Source organism: Lepisosteus oculatus, chromosome 5 (assembly GCF_040954835.1).
Source record: "Lepisosteus oculatus isolate fLepOcu1 chromosome 5, fLepOcu1.hap2, whole genome shotgun sequence".
NCBI lineage: Eukaryota > Metazoa > Chordata > Actinopteri > Semionotiformes > Lepisosteidae > Lepisosteus > Lepisosteus oculatus.
In genome coordinates, this window is record NC_090700.1 from 19,546,064 (window position 1) to 19,567,055 (window position 20,992).

General features: G+C 36.9%; 1 protein-coding gene across 8 annotated transcripts in view; it reads right to left on the reverse strand.

Annotated features, from left to right (window-relative positions):
* grik1a (glutamate receptor, ionotropic, kainate 1a) overlaps positions 1 to 20,992 on the reverse strand; it is a 90,300-nt gene that overhangs the window by 49,772 nt on the left and 19,536 nt on the right. For 7 of the 8 annotated variants that reach the window (XM_015341943.2, XM_015341949.2, XM_006628244.3 and 4 more), the window contains exons 2-3: positions 4,850 to 5,017; positions 1,620 to 1,877 (exon numbers count right to left, since the gene is read on the reverse strand). In XM_015341943.2, the coding sequence (XP_015197429.2) occupies positions 1,620 to 1,877; positions 4,850 to 5,017 (426 nt within the window). The remainder of the gene's footprint in view (positions 1 to 1,619; positions 1,878 to 4,849; positions 5,018 to 20,992) is intronic. The other variant, XM_015341948.2, reaches the window with a different exon arrangement.

Here is a 20,992-nt window from a genome sequence, read left to right on the forward strand (position 1 = left end):
CAACCTATTACCCCAGACCTATAACCAATGAATATTTGCCTCCATAAAGTGAAACAACACAGTATTAAATAGATAACTCATACAAAAAATGTAAAAAAAAATGACATACATCCCACAATACAGGATCTATAAAGGTGAAAACAATTAACAGCAGAGAAGTGGGTTTAATTTTATTTTTTTTAAATCTACATATTAATTTTCTTGATTTAGGATATATAAACCAATGCTCTTTGTTCAAGCAGTGGAAAAAGCATGATTACTCTCATTAGCATTCACAGAAAAAATCAGAACAGTTAACAGTACTTACACACAGTCATATTAGCTATAATGGCTAGCCAAATTATTAGGACCCCCTACTTAGTAATATTGACTGCATTTTACGTTAATATGGATGGATCAGAACCACATCTGAAGCTAACTGTGCCTATTCCTTTACACATGTTGAGCCCACATGTTGCCCAGCCGGACATTTTCCATGTGTGAAACACCCCTGATACCCTTCTAGACAGCCTCTACCACAACACCTCTCTAAAAGTCTCTCAGATCAATAATATTTGCCATTATTTATAATATTTGCCATTATTATACAGTACATCATTCAGTCCAGTTTTGCTATTCAATCCACATGTTCTTCCATTCCAAAGATTACCTGATGCAGTCACGTTACTGATTGTGTTGTTTTTAGTTGTTTTCACTATACTAAGAAGAAAATATGACAATTAAGGACAAACTGCAGTGTCTATATGTATATAACAATACACAAACATCAAATGTGTGACAGTGTAGTGGGCACCAGTAAAAACTCAACACCCCGCGTGAGGGGACGGAGGCACCAGTGTGAGGTTATCAGGGATCAAAAACAATACAGAAAGAGTGGCAAAAAGGCAACAAAAAGGCAAAAAGAAAAAGTGCTGCATTACCCCTAGGGTGGGTTTACCCTATTTAATGGGGTTCAGCCTGGGAAAAAAAGAGCCGCTAGACGGGGTCCAGTCTGGTGAGAAGGCGCGTAAGGTAAAAACAAAACAAGAACTGATTGCGTAACAAAAATGCATGTGTATGCCTGCCCCAGTGTAAGTGCGTGATGGAACAGGCAAAAAGAAAAAGAAAACCTTAAATCGGTTGAAATCCCCCGGGGGCTGTCGGAAAAAACTCTCCCCCTTCCTGCTGTCCCCTTGCTCGTCCAGTCGGAGTGTGTCCAGTGTGCCTTTATAAGACCCGCCCAGCTGGGGCTCATCAGCTGGAAGCCAAAACAGCTGGGACTACAGAGGCAAGGCGTCGCCCTACTACCAGAGCTCCGCCGCCACACTGGACACGCCCCCACGTAATGCCACAAATGAATCAAGAGAACAACAAAGACAGGTAAAACATTATTAATATTATGAACATCACGTTAGGAGTAAAATAAAACAATAAGCTCAGAGGAACAATATTTGTGTGAACCAGCTTTTGACTGTACAAGTTAAATGAATTTATAAATTCATAGAGACATTTTAAGCTCTCTGCATTTGACTGGTGGTTGTGCTCCCTGCAAATGAGGGTAGGAGAATCCATAGTGTTTGACAGGAAAGGAGGGGTTACTCATTTTGACAGCATCACCATTTAACACAACTAGCACCTACCAGTACTGTCTTCGTAGACCACCGTGACCGTTTTCCATTTGTAATACTGCACCATGTCCAAAATGGCGCGGCTGATAGAAGCGTAGTCTGGGTAGAGGTTGATGTAAAACGAGTCTTTGTTGTCCACTGAGGGGTGCTTCCACCGGGTCTGGATGTGGGGAACTTCCAGCGCGTTACAAATGGACTGCACAGCACTGACCGAGGAGCTGTGAGAAGGGCCAAAAACTGCAGCCACGCCAAGTGCGAGCTGGTCACAGGCTGGAGAGAAGCAGAACAGTGTTATTTTTAAACAATGTGTTTTAGGTTTTCACGAGGCTGGTTTCAAACAAATGGTATAGTACAAAAATACAAGAACGACATGAATCTCTTTCGTCTCACCCTCCTCTCCCTTTTCAAGCTATCCCATCCCATCTGCCTTTCCCCCTCACCCTCTCCTCCCCTCTGGCCAAACAGTACCCTTCCAGTAGTAGTAAAGGAAGCATACTATATATAGACTGTATATAAAATAGTACTGTACAAATGATAAAGAATCTCAATAGGCTTTATTAAAAAAAACTAGAAAAGACAGTTCTGGGCTTAGGAAGTAGAAGCAGGATGGTAAAGCTCTGTGGCAGTCATTCCTGGTCCTGGAGAGCCATACGTTTTACAGGTCTTGTTGAGTATTACAACCCCTCAATGGCTGAGTCAACGCCATTAAGTTTTCTTTAATGGCATCCAGGAAATTTGTTAAGTTCATATTTACCTTGTGTCATAATTGTGTTTTTATTTTCAAAAGTTTAAAATTATAAACACAGCTTTAAAGGCAGCTCAGCATCACAAAATTAAAAGGTTGGTAATTCAGATAAATTCAGTAAATATTAAATTAAAATAGGCTGACAGTTGCATGGCAGTTACCATTACTGCTTCCCACATCTTCAGTCCTGGGTTCAACACTACTCTGGGCACTTTCTGGATGGAGATTGCATGTGTGAGTAGGAGTATTGGTTTTATCTGGGTGGTCTCCCACAGCCCAAGGCACAATGAAGGCTGGGTTAAATAGTGTCTAAATGTCCCTATGTGCATGTCTCTGCCCTGTGATGGACTTCAGGGTGTAGATCCAAGGTTATCTTTACCAAGGATTGGCATCTTTCTGATAATGAATGGAAGAAAAGAAAATCAGAAGACTATGAGAGTATCAGGATTATGGAGAAATATTATGGCTTTAGCTAAGAATCATCTCTGCTGCTGGAACAGTAAATTTGCTTTTCTATTCATTTTTTTACAGCACTTCTATAAAAACATGTTAGCTTTTTACTTTACTCCTGAAACAAAGTGTTATTTTAGGGAATATATGAATCTTCAGTCCCTCATACTGTGTCATGAGCTGTGCAATTATGAAAATCCTAATGTGTTGGGGGGTAATCAATCATTTTGATAATCTTAAATTTATCATCATCAAGATGAAGCTCTCACTCTGGTACACTCAAGAGCTCAAGAGGGTATAACTGTTTAAATTAGGTTATAAAACAGTGGATCATTTGTAAAATATCCGTATGTCAATTCAATCTGTATGAAAGTTTTTCAAATTTTGGGGAACTTTCACAGCAGAAAACATTTCTAGAAGAGTTACCATGTACCATTCAATGTAGAAGATAATCAACATTTTATACCGAAAATAGTTTCTGTGCAGGACTGGAAAACACTAGAAAACCAGTGACTAGACTAGTTTTTCTTGGGTGCTAATATTAGTCAGCCTGCTAAATGATGTTAGTCATTCATTCAGTGGACAAGTCATGCGATAGACTAGTGTCCTGTCCAGGGTGTATGCCACTTTGCACCCATTGTTTGCCAGGATATGAGCCACCCTGTATTTGCTAAAGAGGTTAGAAATGGCCAAATCTGTATCCATCCATCTACTTTTGTAGTTTGGAGATTTGCAGCCAAAGAGGAGCCTAACCCAGCACATACACAGTGCAAAGCAGGTCTATACCCTGAAGTTGATGCCAGTCCATCCCAAAGCCCAGAAACAACAGGAAGCACTTTAGAGATGCAGTTAACCAGGACAACATGTCATTGAACTGTAAGAAGATATATGTGTTTTATTAAAACCTAGACTATAAAAATAAAAATACAGATACTTTGCAAATGCCCCCTCATCAAAATTTGTCAGACTTCTGGAGTGGAGGAGTTCTAGTTTATAATTTATACATTTATACACGATTCTGCAAGTGTTCTGTAAAAGTATATGGCCAGTTAAGTCTCAAACTTATTTAAAATTACATAAAGGTGTCACCTGCAGTATGATTAATACACAGCAATGAAATCAGAGAAGCGCATTTACAAAACTGCTCAGGCTTTTGAAACAATTTAATTTTGTGAGTGTGGTATAATGTATTTGTTTAAATCCTGAAGTTTGAAAAAATAAACTTTCAGTAGGGTTGAAAATCATTACATTTCAGGCTAAGCCCAATACGTCATCATCAGTTTGCCTGGATTAATTGTTCACTGTCATTTGTGCAATATACTGTAGGATCTTATAATAAAAAATACTAATCTAATTTCTAGGAAAAACATATATGCTGAAGTTTAGCAAAAGCACAGATTTGATGTCTCACTAATACGAATAACTCATAATTCTCTGCACCATGGTTAGGTCAGAAAACAAGATTCTCAACACTCTGTTCACTCAACATGTTGAGAATTAACTACCTGTAAATTCTGATATAAAAAAGCAATATTAATAACAACAGTAATACAAAGGACTTACAGAGTAAAACTAAATATTCTTGAAATACCAAAATGAGGCTTCTTCAGATCACATGCAACTAAAAAAAGCAACCTTAGGTTTGGTTGTTAGGTTTTGGATAACCATACAAGGGTTTTAAGATTTTGCATTTGAAAGCTTTTTCATAAAATAAATATATTATTGTAGTTGTTCTCAATCTCTAACATAAATATTAGTTTTTTGTGATAAACTTACTGTACAATCTTTTAGATAGAATGGCCCTTTCTTTGAAAGTGCAAAATTGCTACTTTGCAACGTCAAACATTCATGTTTTACTTTATTTCCATAAAATCCATAGTTTTCAAGCCAAATAATTAAGCATGAAATCACACAATGCATACAGCACTATTCAACAAACATAGGACAAGTGTACATTACATTCAGCAAAATGGGGTGATCTCTGTCTACATACAGGAATAGAAATGAAATCAATATTTTCCAAATATTTACTCAGTAAAAGACTTACCTCTTCTGGAGGCTTCAAAACTATCAAAGAGGTTTATTCTCTGAATGTCATAGGTAAGTGTGGTGTTTGGCATTAAGGTCCTATTTCGGTTTATATTGGTGACAGCAAATTTGAAGGCTAATTCTTCTACGCTTATAGGCTCATTCTCCAGGGTTTCAAAAATCCCCCCTGTGAAAAGAGAAATAAAGACTCTTTGAGGATCCAAGGTTTAATCAATACAGAATTCCACACTTTCTAAGGTTTTCACACATATTAAAACTGGCTTCTCTCTTTTCTAATTAGTTTTAGGGAACAGCAATAGAAAAATGTGCTGTTACAAAAGGGTAGAAACATTGTTATATCAGGCTATTGTCACTGCGATTGTTCATGATGACATATAGAAGAAGTACTGTAAACCTACTGTAACCTTAACACAAATATGTAAAAGGTTATGTTTGAGACATTTTAGATGGATACTTTTTGCTGAAGGAGCAAGCACAGTAGGTTTCTTATTCAACATTCTTATTCGACAGGCCGCAACTAAACACATGATCACACAAAGTATTCCCTGCCCATCAGTCTGTCAGACAAGGTCAAAAGTAGCCAAATCTGTTGGAGACAAAGGAAGTAAATTGAAAAGGGCAGCTTTCTGCTTCCACCTGGCGAGGTATTCTAATGACTATTTAAGTGTGAAAGTCAAAAAGCTCTGAAAAGTTGGAATGATTTAATAATCTTTTGCACAACTTTACAGTCTACTGACCACCACAAATAGATTAAGACAAAATCCTGTGCTTTTAAGGTTTAACGTACATATATATTTCACATTTTATTGTGAAGTACAAAATGAAAATAAAAAGATCCAATCTACAGTATATAGAATCATTTAGAATAATATTTAATTTGTGAGAAAAGCAAAAAAGGGGAAAAATCCAAGCTGCATTATTTTGCTCATTTTGATCACAACTTTTTAGATATTCCAATATATGTAATAATACTGTATATAATTGTTGTTATTATTATTAGAGAAGAGCATTCACAATTTTTAAAAAGCAGCCGCAGTGCTTTCAAGCAGAATGCTTTAGTTTTTTGAATACCTGCAGTAGGAACTTGGTGCTACACTGCAGAGAAAGCAGGCTGTGGAAGTGCTTCAGTGCCTGCACACAGCAGCTAATGGAATACGGAGTCCTGCAGAGGCTGTGAACCTGCCAATGCGTATCAGTTTACCGAGCACTCTTTTCAACTCTGCTTAAGATTTAACTCTGAGTACTGAGTTACCCCCACCGTGGGCCATTCATGAGTTAATTGCACAAATTAACTTCTTAAATTGATCAAACACACACGTTTCAAGTAGTGTATAGTATATTTATAGTAGTGTATTTTTCCAGAACTGGCATTGGTCACCACTTCTCCCTAATAATGTTTCAGAATCTTCAACCCCCCCCCACCATAGTATTGATGATTTCAGTGGGTAAGCAATCTGAGACTTTGTTTTGGCTTTGACCCACCTGGCAAAGACAACTTGGCTATCAGTACAAGGTTACTGCACTTCTCTTATTTCCCACACTGGAACAGAGAAGCTACTGCAATGGTGGTGGTTAAGGAAAAGAAGAGGGGGTAGAAAAAGGCAGCTCCCACTCAACCATCTGCTAACTGCTTTATCCAATTCAGAGTCAAGGAGGAGCCAATCCCGGCAAGCCACGAGCCCAAGGCATGGCACACCCTGAATGGGATGCAAGTCCATTGCAGTGTACACACAGATGCAGACATGTAGACATTCACACCAGGGCCAGTTTTCCCAGAAGCCAATTAACCTACCAGTATGTCTTTAGACTACTGGAGAAAAATGGAGCACCTGGAGGAAACCCACACTAACACAAGGAGAACATACAAACTCCATGCAGATAGCACCCTGGTCCAGAATTGAACCCATGGCCCCAGTGCTGTGAGGCAGCAATGCTGACCACTGCAGCATCATGCAGCCGAAAGGGTGCTTAGTAGCCATATTTATAGTTAAATGGGAATGTATTCCAAGGGGTTGTCCTCTTGCCAGAGCTTTCAGTTAGAGATCAATTTTATAGCACACACACACAACCATATATTAAAGCTGTTTTTGAATTTTGATCATTTGAAGCATCTACCTCTTACATGTAATAAAATCATCATGTTTTCAAAAATAGATGTACTCCAACTCAAAGTGCTAAATTAGGAATGGCAAGTGAGCTGCAAATACTTTGCAGCAAATATGTGGCATTGGCATACAGTAGGCATTCATAGAGTTTTTGTGAAACCACTGTAATGTACAGTATATATCCAAATTTGCACAACTGACTTTCATACCGAAGTCTACTTATGTGTACATCTCAAGGAACTAGGTCTCAAAGAAGAAAGAGCCTCTTCTTATTTAATTGGGCTTTAAAACAAGCAGGTTTGTTTGATTGGCTCACTATATTCCATAAAGTATGGTGTTTAACTAGGATAGTTGAAGACACTAGAACACGTACTGTACAGTAATATAAGAGATCTGTTGAGACCACTTCTGGTTTTTCTGATGTATTTAAAGGAAGTTATCTTGTTTAGCAGTGGAGACCTATAATTCCTTCTTGTCAAACAAGCATACTTTTTCAATTCAATATACTGTAACCTGTATAATACAGGATACAACCTATTAAACTAATTAAATTCATGTTAGTTAGCAATTTACAAATAGATGAGAGGTTACCTTTTGACAAAGGGAACAATCAAGAACTAGATTATTAATTTTTATTACTAGACTAGGGCTATCAGCAAGTGGTGTAAAATCAGTATTCTTACAGTGTACAGTACCTGATCTGACAGCACTTACAGTGGATCAGTGGACATGCAGCACAGCCGTCAAAACTATGTAAGTAATAGCAGCATTATTGATAAAAAAGATTTCAGATTTAGATGTCCTGCAACCAGAAAAGTTTGACATTCCTGCCCTAGATTGCCAGTTGTCATAAAGTCGAAGAATTTACCTCCAATGACTATAGACACAACTGTCAACTAAAGAAGTGTAAATGTAGAGTCAATACAGTTATTCCTAATGCCATCTGTCCTTGACTGTCTCATTATAAGGTTATCCACAGGGGACAGGAAAAGTTTACCATGAGAGATCCAAAGATAATGTCTAATGTTGTCTAATGTTGTGGTCAATGATTATTTAAAGCTTCACCTGCTGTAGACAACATTGTACCTGCATTCATCTAATGATTAACTATCAGGGGTATCAACACCCCATAGATGTATGATATTGTAACACAAAATGGTAACTCTTGCATTGTTGTCGAGCCTAGCAAGAGATAAGGTGATCAAAAGAAAGCTTTGAAAATGCATCTTTACTTGGTAGCATGAGATTCTGCTACATTCCTGCATCAGTCCTGTAAAAAATTAAATTGTGTAAGGAAAAGAATTCTAAAGGAAAATAAATGAAATTTCAAAACCTAAAACTGACTGAATTTCAAGTCCAGGAGCCTGGGAAGTTGAGCTAATGGAAGCAAAACATATGGTAGATTTAGATCCTCAAAACTGAACTTTTTAATGCTTTAACTATTTTATAGTAATATACTGATAAGAAGACCGTTTCCGTTACTCTGTACAGTATGTCATTTAACAGACTGAGCAAATAGAATGAATTGCAGTTTGTCAGAGACACGTTCACCTGGAAAATGAAGTGTGTTATCATCAATCATTTAAAAATTTTCCCCTCACAATCAGCTAATCATCCACTGAAAATCCAATTTAAAAATGCTCATGCCAAGTCAACTCTGGTTTTGTTTAATGTGTTTCATAGCCCTGACAATCACTACTGTCTCTCAAGTTTCACTACAACATTCATGCAAATCTCTGACCTTTGAAAGGACCATTAAATGTTAAACAACATAATTTAATGAAATAAATAAGCACATTTCACAACATCTTAACAACCTAATGAAGGACATGTAAAATCCAATCCATTTCAGAGTAAAGCCAGTAACTGAAGTCTCAGAAGAATGTTTACCTGTATGTATTTAAAAATTGGTAATGAACAATAACAATTTAATCTGTTTTTCTAAGGTCAGTTTGGGCTACTTCTTGGTGACAGTCATGGTCAATGACCTGCCATGGCATTTACAGTCTACTCAATTTCAATTTTAGACACAATGTTAATATGAAACATTTCAAAACTAGTCACAGCCTTTTCACTCAACATGTATGAAAATATGAAGCAAATCCTAATCTGTGCCCGCTACTCACTACCATTTTCTAGTACTGAATTAATTATCAAAAAGATGGTTTAGTGAAGAATTTAAGAAAATCAAGCTTAAAATTATACAAGCAAGAGAATTAAACCTGTGGTAGAAGAAAATGGTCTGGGATAAACATACTGATGACTGCAGCTGTTTCTTTTAGAAAGGAACAGGCAGTATAACAGAAGGCAAACCTGGTGCACACTAAGAATATGCAGAAACAGCCTGCCTCAGAGGTGACCATATCATTCCAGGAGACTAATAGGATTAGAGCACAACTGCAGAGATAGCAATACTGTGATTTAGCATTTTGCTGTTGCCAAATTCATTGCTCATGGTATCACTCTGTGATTTGCCACAGCCCTTAGGGGAGAAGAAGAAACATTGACAAATGGTAATAAAAAATGAACCCAGACAGAGTCTGTCAGAAATTAATTTGGAGATAAAATATCTTTTTCAGATGGTGCAGGCTTTGGTGTGGATAGATCGGGATGTTGTAGATAATTCTGAGAAGCAACTGGCTATAACTCATGAAAGAGGACAGATTTTCCCTATACATACAGCAAAACATGGGTCCTATTGGGTTTTCATTACACATGAGTTCCATATCGCCTAATTGAACTAATCAAATCAATTTTAACATCTTATATGGTCTGAAAGAAGTCATTATTCAAAGAGACATGCAAAGGATTGCAGCTTTTATGACTTGACTTGAGGGGAAGCACTTTATTGTTTCAAGGCTGCAATCGAGAAGAGGTTTTAAACAAAGCAAAAGAAAATATTTACTTCAGAGGACAAAACTGATAGTAGACAATTAGGAGAAAAGGCTCAAAACTTAAATTAAAGAGTAGGCAAAACAGCACATTTAAATACGACATTAATTTTAAATAAAGATGTGGCATTTGTGTTTTTAAATGACAAAAAATTTGCAACAGCAATTTAAGGGGGGAGTTTATAAAATTATAAATTATTGCTATAACAATAAAAATGTACCTAGAGAATAAGCATTCAATTTAACAAAATACCCCAAATATTAAAAACAAATCTAAAAGTACTGTAAAAAAAAATGTTACAGACTGACATCCCTCTGCCACTGTGATTAAATAAAAGTTTTACTTTTAAGAGTGAAACTTTTTAATACAGGCAGAATAAAAGTTACACACAAATATAATGAACAAACCGTTATCACTTCAAATTGATACACTTTCCAACTTCCCACCAAAGTAAGACAGGGTCAAAACGGATTTAAAATTTAAATGTTTCAACACTTTTTTTCAGTATTTGTGTGTACTACATATGCAATAATTAACTTAAATAATGTGTTCCTGTCTTTCTGTTAATATTTTTAAATGAAGTTGATGCAGCAGTACTGGTTACCTTCCAAAGAAATGTGTTCTATTTCTGAACTTCTAATGTAACAGTATTTTGAACATGACCCTTATTCTTACCTTGACCCTATAACCTTATTGTCTTTATGTGGTCTTATTCTGGGCTGGTATCAGAAAATTATAGTGATCTCTGGGCTCTGGGCTTGTGACTGCGAGATTGTGGGTTCATGGCCTAATTTGGTCCAGGGTACTCTATCCTGAATGCTCCAGTCCACCCAGCTGAACAACTAGGTACCAGCTTATCTGAGAAGTACCCAGCAATGGACATGAATCCCATCCTGTCTTCTTTATGCTCAGGGAACAGGGAGAAATTCTGGGCCAATGAGCCTCTGGACTCAAGTATGGACTGTGCACGAGTTCAAGGGCAGACCTTACCTCAAATTTTGAAAATCAAATGCAGATCTTATTCTAGGGCCGAGTTAAATGAAGGAAGGCTTTTATATCACCGAGTGATATAAAAACAATGAAACAATTTGCCAAGGCAATGGACTGAGAACACAAGGGGAGAAAAACAGAAGATGTCTAGGATCGGAAAACTGTGAAATAGAGATGAACAGCAGAGAGAGAGTGATGGTCCGGTGAGCCGCATGGTGCTCTAGCAGTCCAGAAGTGATTGTCAGCGTGAGGAAGAGTAGAAGACAGTTTTAGCCCTGAGTGTTAAAGTCACTGGCCTCTTCAAGGAAGCTCTTTATCAAAACTCATAAAATACATCACTGCAACATATTCAGACGAGCCGAAAGTACGTGAAAACATGTGCTGCATTTTCCAAAACCCAGACTTCAATCTATTAAACAATCTATTATTATTAAAGAAAGGAAGACAAAAATGTGCATCTGTTAAACTGCTGAAACCCTTGACAGACAAACAGATCACTAAGTACAGTACTTGTTCATTCAAAATTTATCTAACTCTGTTATTAATTTGTCATGCATTGTAAGTTATATTTTATTAATAGGACAGATTATGGACAGGCAAGTTAAAAAGCAAAAAGATAATTATGTTATGTTAGTTTATGCTCATTGTTTTCTTTTTAGCTTAGTTCCATTTCCTTTAAGTCTACCTTAAACATTCAAAGTCAGCAAAATGGACTTAATATAAAATGGAATTCTATCATTTCATGGAACAGTTATCTCCTAATAGGCATTTCATCTTCAATGGAACTAAAAGAAAGTGGGTATCTGCATTCTGTTGAAATTACAGGAACTCAGAATAGACTAATTCTGCTGCACACCTGATTGAAAATTGCAGATTTGGAACAATAAACTTGCAAATTGTACTAGATCACCAGTCTTCTATAAACATGTTCTTTGTGGAATTGCTTGAGAAATTGTCATTGATTTTGTAAACAGAAAAATGCTCTCCTTGGGACGTGACTGTGAATGACCTTTTAGTTAGTTGTTAAGTGCAGACTCCACACTAAAACTGAGAAGCCTTTGTCTCGTTTCACAAACTACTCACAAGAAGGCTATTAAATGTAGTCCTTAATTCTGGCTACCGAGTGAATGCTTGAATGAGCACCTGCTGCTCCTTATTAAATTCTTTATTTCTATTCATTGATGTGTGTGTGCAGGGCAGCCATAGCAACTCACCTTAGAAACATACTGAATTACCTTTCAGTTTTTGGTTTATTAAAATTAGACTGGTGGTTATTTTCCAAACCTCCCAATTAAGGTATTCTCTTGGTCTACCTATTTGACATTCTGTTGGTCATTCTCTGTTATCTCAGATTTTGATTTCTATTATGCGTTTCATCGTAATTACTATACATTTTACATTTAATGTAAGACAAATGCTTAGTAGTTGATTTTACTGCCCAATTACATGTGGCTTGTTGTGTAGATTCACAGATGTGAAATAGTGACATTATGAATACAATGTTAAGGTGTCTCAATAATGTTTTTTTCCCATACAATCACATGATCTGGTATCTTTCATTTTCCGAATTGTGATCCAAATCACAATCATTTAATCAATTATTGACTTAACAGCTCACTATGAGTTCACTATGAAACTTGCAAGACTACAGTAATACAGGACTAATAAGGAATAAGGACCACTGCTCTATATCTTCAGGAGATTGACCCACAGTTGTACAAATCAGGACTAATTGACTTTTTCCAATCTTTTCTTTGCAAAATCTTGCCACAATAAATCACTCAATTATTTAACTAATGAATAGCAGGATCCATAAAACAATTAAGGTGCTGGTTGGATCACAGTAGAAAAGTGAAAGGCCACTCGCTCTGTAACCTTGGTCCAAATTACATACATCAACAGCAGCTACACCTTTAATTACAAACTTAATCTCATCAGACAGAAGCTAAGCAGGACTGGGCTTGGAAAGTATAGTATGTTATTAGGACAATACTAGTATAAATCAGGCTGGCGTTAGAACCAGTATGATGGGCCAGAAATCGATGACAGAGGACAATGTGCTTGAGGGGTTCCATCCTTTGAATGACACATTAAGGTTTTGGCCATCCATTGTTATAAAAGCACCCAAAGGGAAAATATTGGGAGGATTAGGGATATTCATCCAAGTAACCTGGCTACCTTGTGATATAGGCTTCCTCAGATGGTCATTTCCACCACCTGTAGCGTGTAGTTTAAGACCCTATGCGGGACAGTATAATCCGGAAGTGACTGGAGAAGGACATCAGGGAAGACATGGCGAGGAATGGACGGGATGACGGACAGGGAGGCGGTGAAGACAGTAATCCAGATCCAAGGGAAGTCCAAAAGGAAAAAGAGGGTGGAGTCCAGGGTCCAGGTACTGGAAGATCCATCCAAGACAACAACAGTTTAAAACAGGAACTAGGGAATGGGGACGTGGAACCAGGAACAGGAACACGGAAGTTAAAAACCATAACGAGACCAGGCGCGATGAGCCCCGGACTCAGATGGTCAGGACGCCGTGTTGCCTGTGCCCTCGGGCCACTCCTGGACCCGCTGGTAGGCGGGCTTCCAGGCGTCCGTCTTCCAATGCTGAGCCCTGAACACCAGAGACGCCAGTTTTAAATAATAAGAGGTGGAACAGGTGACAGGTTCGCGTAATGACAAATAATACAAGGTGGGAGTGCCCTCTAAAGAAGGGATGACAATCGTGACACTTATCTGCTATACAGTTATCTATTTGAGCAGAATGACTGCTGCCCATCACCCAGGTAATAGATGTAATGCAGCCCAAATGTTAAGCATTTTGGGATCCTTTTGGATGAAAAGTGCTATGCAAATCAAAGGCCATTTATTAATGATAATGTTTCAATATACAGCAAAAGATTTATCTGTACTGTTTTGAGAAAAATGCCAGAAAAAAACCTCAACACAAATGTGTATGAAGAGGTTAAATGAGAAGATTAACTACAACAGAGAATAAAACTTAATCCCATGAAGAATGCAACATTCATCAATATTAAACACCTGTCTCGCATGCTTGAAGCTACTTTTTCTTTTGTGCATAAACATTGTTAAAATCAGAACACATTCATGAACAATTTTATAATATATTGCTCTTATCAAGGAGCAGTAGAAGAAAAACAAAAGTGAACTTGCTGACTCCAAGTCTCAATGTGCTGGGTAAGATATTTTGTATCAATGCTAAATCTTAGCCTGAAGAAAACAATCTATTATATATTTAATAAATACGAAATAGTTTATTTGCCTGTTTTATATTTTTCTGTAACAGTGAGCTTGATTCCATTTACTTTCTTGAAGAAAAACTGATTTAACTTTCTGGTTTGCAACACATGCTGCTTGTGAAAAGCAAATCTGAACTGTTTTCATGCAAATTCTGTCTAATATTTTTCTCATTAGAAACAATACATTGCATGCCAGTAATAACAACATGTTAAAACCACCAAAGAAATGAGTCTTTGTAAATTACAAAATCAAGATGCTTTTTTTTCCCAAACCAAAAAAAAAGACAAAGAAAATGTTAAAGCATCCAATGAGCAACAAGAAAATGGATATCGGCCCATCTTGATAGCCTTTCCCAGTACAGAGTCTGTGAGGAATAGCCCCCGTGACGCGGCTGTCTGTTCCCTGTTCATTCCTCCTTGCCCCCCACTAAGCTATGCTAAGCTTGGTTTGTCACTGTAAAACATTCTGTTGAGAAGGAAATTACTGGACTCAATTAGCTTTAAGCCTACAGTACTTTTCAACACTGAGATTCACAACTACTCAAATATTAATATAATATAATTATATTAATATAATATATCATCCAGGTGGATGCTGCACATTGGTGGTGGTGGAGGGGAGACCCCATTACCTGTAAAGCGCTTTGAGTGGAGTGTCCAGAAAATATCACATGGGTTTTATAATAATATAACCCACGATATATTAATATGAATCTATATTTTAACATGTTGATTGAAGTTGAGTTAAATCTCCCTCACTTTGGTACACATGCTTGTGGCCAAATTATGTCAGACTGAGAACCAGAAACTCACTACTTTAAAAAAAATGACATTTTCTGGCACACCTAATCAGTTAGTAACTTGAGTTTCCAACTCATTTTCCACTCTTCTCTTACATGTTTTTCAGTATAGCACAAAAGACTACAGAACAAATCTCAGTAGTCCAATTATGTTCAGACACTAGAGGGATTTTCAACATTAATTGTCATAACATATTTGGCTGTGAAACTTGTTTGTGAATTGTGCATTAATATAATGCTTTTCAGACTGGAAAGCATCGTCTGTTCAAGATGTTCCTTCAAAGCTTGCCTTTTCTTGCTATCTTCAAGGTTATTTTAAGAGATTGTTGGATGACAGCTGATAATTAATGATTCTTGTACAGATGGTTTAAAATCTGTGCCTTTTGTACCAACTATTAATCTGTCCACCTGGCTCTTCACTTTTCTTAGTAAACCTAAATTCTTTGAAATTTATAAGACAATTCAGTGACAGTTAGGGACTGGTTAATGCCTGGGGAAAAGGGAAAGTCATGTGAATAGCCCTTGAACACACTACATTTCACTATTTATGCCTGACATTTGTAATTCAATTCTAAGCAAAGATAAGTCTTGTAAGGTGTTACTGGCAATTTTTTTAAATGAACAAAGCAATGTTTTGGACAGGCAACCTAACTGAAATAAATTATCAAAATTTCCAAGGAAACCTTTAAAGCACACATTGGTGAGAAGATTTGAGGTTCACCTGAATACTTGCAGCATGTCTTACCAGTTTGAATTGATACATAACTGTTGAACATTTGAACATAAAACAATATGCAATAAACCACAAACCCGAAAATAAAGTTCCAAACTCAAGGCGATATGCTTTCCCTGTTAGTCCACAATTAAAATCTGATTTGATCACAATATAAAATCACACATCCGAAGAAGGCTCCACAGCTAAAACGTTGTGTTTCCTTTCTTCTCTTCTCAGCATGGAATAAACTTTTATTTGTTCCTTTAAAGTCCACAATTATGTCAGTCCAGGCCTCCACCTGCATTTTGGCTTTTTCTATCAGCCAAGAGTGGAAACTAAGCTAACCCTATATCAACCTCTAACCCTAACCCTAGGGACTTGCATCTCACAACCTGCCATTAGTCCCACACACCACTGATCAGTGTTTGATCAGTGTTAATCACTAGAAAGTGATCTCTTTTACTTTCAAAGTTCAACCTAAAGACAGAACTGACACACAGTATAGCGTATAAACAACATATTTGACAGTTAATGCTTTGGTACAAAAAACAGCCAAATTATCTTGAATTAACAACAGATTTATACGGTTAACAAAAAGCAACTGTGAATCATAATATAGAATATGGAAGGTGAAAAATGCTTGTGCACTATTTTTCTGGTTATGATAATACAAACATTTATCCTATTGATCTGTGTTTCAAAATAAAAAGTTCAATATTTGACATACAGTATTTACCTCTACATTTTGGGGGGTTTGTGTTTCTCCCCCACACCTAATTTTTTAGTGATGAGGCTGGGTCTGTTTGACAAGATAACTGTGAAGTGAAGGCTCAGGGACAGAAGCAGGAGGATCTGAGGGGGATCTCCTCTCCTCTATTACTCAATTATCTATCTTCCTATTTTAACCTTAAAGGGGAACTGCAGTCCCAATTTAATATTTTACAACTTACTTCTATACTAAATCTCAATAACAAAATCAATCCGTTGATCGCCTCGAAATCAAAAGCAAGACTCCTATTTGGTTAAGAGAACCTGCTTGTCCACAATGTAGTAAGTAAGCACATCACGGGAAGTTTTGTTGCCTCGTTCTGAATCACTGCACGTACCTGGATCCCTTGACCCTATGAGGAGCTTCTCACAGTGGGAGTCAGAAGGGACCCCAGGCCACACTGTTCTCAGCAGCTCGAATCTACTAATTTTCTAAACCTACTCTCCTAGTTCCCCTGCAGGTCAACCCCAGTCCTGAGACAGCACCTGCCAGAGTGACTCTCAGTGAGTCAAGGACACTCTCTTTCTTCATTCTCTACTCCTGGGGTAGCCCCTCTCAAAGTTAATCTTTGAGTCAAGGTGTTCTTTCTCTTTCTTTTTTTCCCCTTTAGGGATTTGCTCACAAATCCTGCAGCACTTCTCACATGACTCTCAGCCAGTCAGGGGTGGTTATATTTTCATGTCATGGCCACTGAGCCAACCAGCCCATAAGGACCACTCGGGTTCCCAGCACAGTCCAAGTGCTTTATTTCTGTACTTTAATAAACCTTGCTTCTCCCCGTGAACTCAGTGCTGTGTTTTCACATGTAGTTTTTTTTTTATTATCCTGGGCTTCCTACTTTTGCCTATTTCACCTAGAAGCTAGTTCACTGGCTGTGAACTTTGGCTAATTTCGCAGCACTGTGAACCAACCACTAAAGGCAAACAGGCCCTACATTTATCCTCACCATTTATCCCATTCAGAACACTGTAGCAAAGATCCTTGAATACAATTAATTAATCTCTGCAGATCAAGTACTAGTTTTTGGCAAATAAACACTCAGAGAATTAATTCTTTCACATATACTGTCACCATTAGTGGTTCAAGAGTCTCTTAAACTGCCCAACACTTTTGTAAAAGACCTCCAGCAAACTCCACTCTATCCATATTTCTGTAAAAAAACCTGTAACTTTGCCTATAGTCCGAGTTTCTTCACCGAATACTCTACCTACTGTATATGGGAAGGTAAAAATTATACTACAGCCAACACATTAGATGAACTGAAATCACATGGATTTTGAAATCCTAAGCAAGCACAAGAATAATTATCAAATAATAATTGCAAATGTCCCAAGGAGTCCTATTCAAATGTTTTGGATATTCTCCAGAAGCCTATAGGGGACATAGTGAGATGTAATTAGCCTGCACTTGTTTCCTTCATAATGAAGAAATTGCCGCCCTACCCTGCCATTTTGTCACAATATAGCTGAGCATTTCTCATGATACACCAGTTACAGTACTGTAAGTAGCCACAGGCAATGCAGTTATAATACTGAACCACATTTCTCTGCATTGTATTTATAGAGGAACTTCCAGAAAAGTTCTGATTTTGTGTTTTTTGTTTGTGAAAAGACAAACAAAACTTCAGACTATAAAAAGAAATGTGGTTTCTGGAAACCTTAAAGTTATGTAATTGACGTATCAGGAAAAAAGTGGATTTTCCTTTTTTCTTTAAAAAATGGTTTTGTTTAAAGGTTTATGTGATTAATTAGACTACCCATTTAAAAGGTTACCTGAAAACAGTTCATAAGCAAAGCAATTCCAAGCACATATACTGTCCTTTATGCCTATTTGAGGACATTACTGAATTGCTTACATCTTTCTTTTGTGGGACTATTTGCAGAATGTCTCAAGTAATGTCCACCTCGTGTCCATAGTATTGAATTATAATTACTGAATCTTGAACCATTCAATTATTTCTACCAAACTAACAACCTTCCCTCATCTCCATTTAGAAAATAAATTTGAAACCACACTTGTCGCACATTATTAATATGTACTGCCAGACCATAACTCAAATAACTTACAAATGAATTCTAATCATTATTTAATATGCCCTCTTACAGCAGCGAAACCTATAAATCATTAATGATATTTCACATATTGCATTTCTGAAACCTTTATTATTAATCTAATTTCAGCTGTCAAAATGGAGATTTTGTGGAGAAGAACAGATCTCTGTATTTTTATGGGAAAAAGGCTTGTGAAATTACAGTGAAAACAGAGACGTTTAAAACAACCTGATTACATGTAGGGTAACATGTTAGGAGGAGATGAAAGCTGAGAATCTGGCAAAAGTAAGGCTGCTACACAAACAGGGATGACTGCCTTAATTCCACCTAAATCAGAGGCCACTTTCTTCTGGGAATCATCACTAAAAAGGTGTATTCAAGCCACAAAAAAAATCAAAAGTCAAAGTTGATGTTAGTTCAATATTTTCTGTGATATTTTAATTTAGAGGTCTCATCATCTCAAAAACTGTTAAAAAGCAGGAGAGGAAATAAAAGACCACATAACATAAACCAGTTTGGCCCATTATTGCACCATCTGGTGTGGCAATAGTTGGGTCACTTTGGCACACAACTGAACTCAGTTTCAGTCTAAGAGCTTGCTTGGACAGCACAGTTCACAAGGTGATTGAGGACTGTGCAGTGCAGGCAACATGTGGCCTTTCTAACTCTTTCCAAGTGGGCAGGGTGCCCAATGATCAACAAAAGCACATAACTTCCTGAGATGAGGTAACTCATAATGCCAGACTTATCTTCTGCCTCTCATACAAAAGTTTGCCTGCATCAGTAAAAGAATGTGTTATGGATTTTGTTTGGTTTTGGTGCACCGACTTCTATGGCTGAACTATGTCACGATCACCACACTCAATTTACTCATTGTGTGATTTGAAATGCAATCCCAAATATAAAATTGCATGCATCAAGGGCAGGTGAATTAATCTACCACACTACCTAGTCAGCCGCCTAATTCATTAATTGCTTTTGTGAGCTTGAAATCTTTTAAATATTTTATGCCCGTGACCACACACTATGGAAATTGATAATATCAATTTTTCATGCTTCATAGTTTGCAGCTTAATTAACCAGTATATCCCATTTCAATGGAGACCTAGTGGAATGTGAAGAAGAGCAGAATACCTTGTGTTTCTTGAGCTGAATCTACACAGTCCACCAAACTTTCACTGAATTTGTATATGAAAAGTGTACTAGTGACTGAAGGTCATACAATATTTTTGTGCTGGGCTCTTTTTTTATTAGTGTGTATATTATCTTTGCAGACTAAATAAAATTGGACTTGAAATCTTGAGACAATTCAAAACCTTCTGAAGCATACCTTCTACTTTAAAGTTCACATATACATACTTCTCCAAAGATAATTACTGGATATTAATCTTATTATTAAAATATTGTTGATAATTTCTATATTTAGTATTATAGATAGACCATAACAGTAATAAATGTTAGCTGGGAAATATTCATTTTTAAATTAATTACAGGGATGTGAACAATTTTGGTCTTTACCAAAACTGGTATATAGTAGATACTTCAGTCTTTAGCAGAAGAACTGCATAGCCTTCTACTTTCTTCGTTTTTCATCTTCTGGCACTTCTAATCATACTTATTTTAAATCAATTAATTATAATTTACACAGTACCAACTCACAATATTGACTTGATTAAAAAACCTAGCTAAACACTAGAGGGGATATCTCTTCACTTTATTATACCAAAGGTAGTGCTGTTTGAATATGGAAAGGATAAAGCAAAGAACTTTATTTTCCACTCTCCTGATTGAAGGAACTGAAGTGTCCCACTGGTCTGATTTATTATTTTGTTCTGTCAGAAATCCATGATACTGCATCACATAGCCGTTCTGTGAAGAATGCAGAAACCACAAATATGGGTAGCATGTGTCATTTTTATGATTAAATAAATGATAACATCAATTGTCAGCAGAGAAAGGAATCAGTTTTCTAGATACTCATTTGCGTATCAAACAAGGGAAGGAAGTCTTCACAGCAAGACAAAGCCAGGAGCACTCTCATTCCTGTTAATCTAGCATCTTTCCCTCATCATAACAGAAAAACGTTTCCAAAACTGGCATAAAAAACAGATCCATTTGTCTATCTTGTACATACTTCCAACATTAAGCATTGCTGAAATTATACAGTTCTCTCACAGACATTATTCACTGGTATTCTTCTCTTGCTAAATGATCTATTCTACCACCCAAGCAGAAACACAGTGAGCTGATGTAGATGAATTAAAGTATCCTGCAAGTACCTTAACTACCATGGGACACTGCTTGATAGAGTTCAATACCTTTCTCTGTCAGATATGCATTATTCATGGCATCATTCCTGGTTCATTTATTGCACTGGTCCTGCATATACATGATCATTGCAAAGCCCTTTACGTTTTTCAAATGATTTCAATTTGAATGCACAAGTACTGTACTTGATGTTTCTTCTGTTAAATTGCAACAAGTTAATCCAGATCCATGAATTGTTGTGTTGCACACCAGTACCATAAAAAAGACATATACCCCCACTGTTCAAAA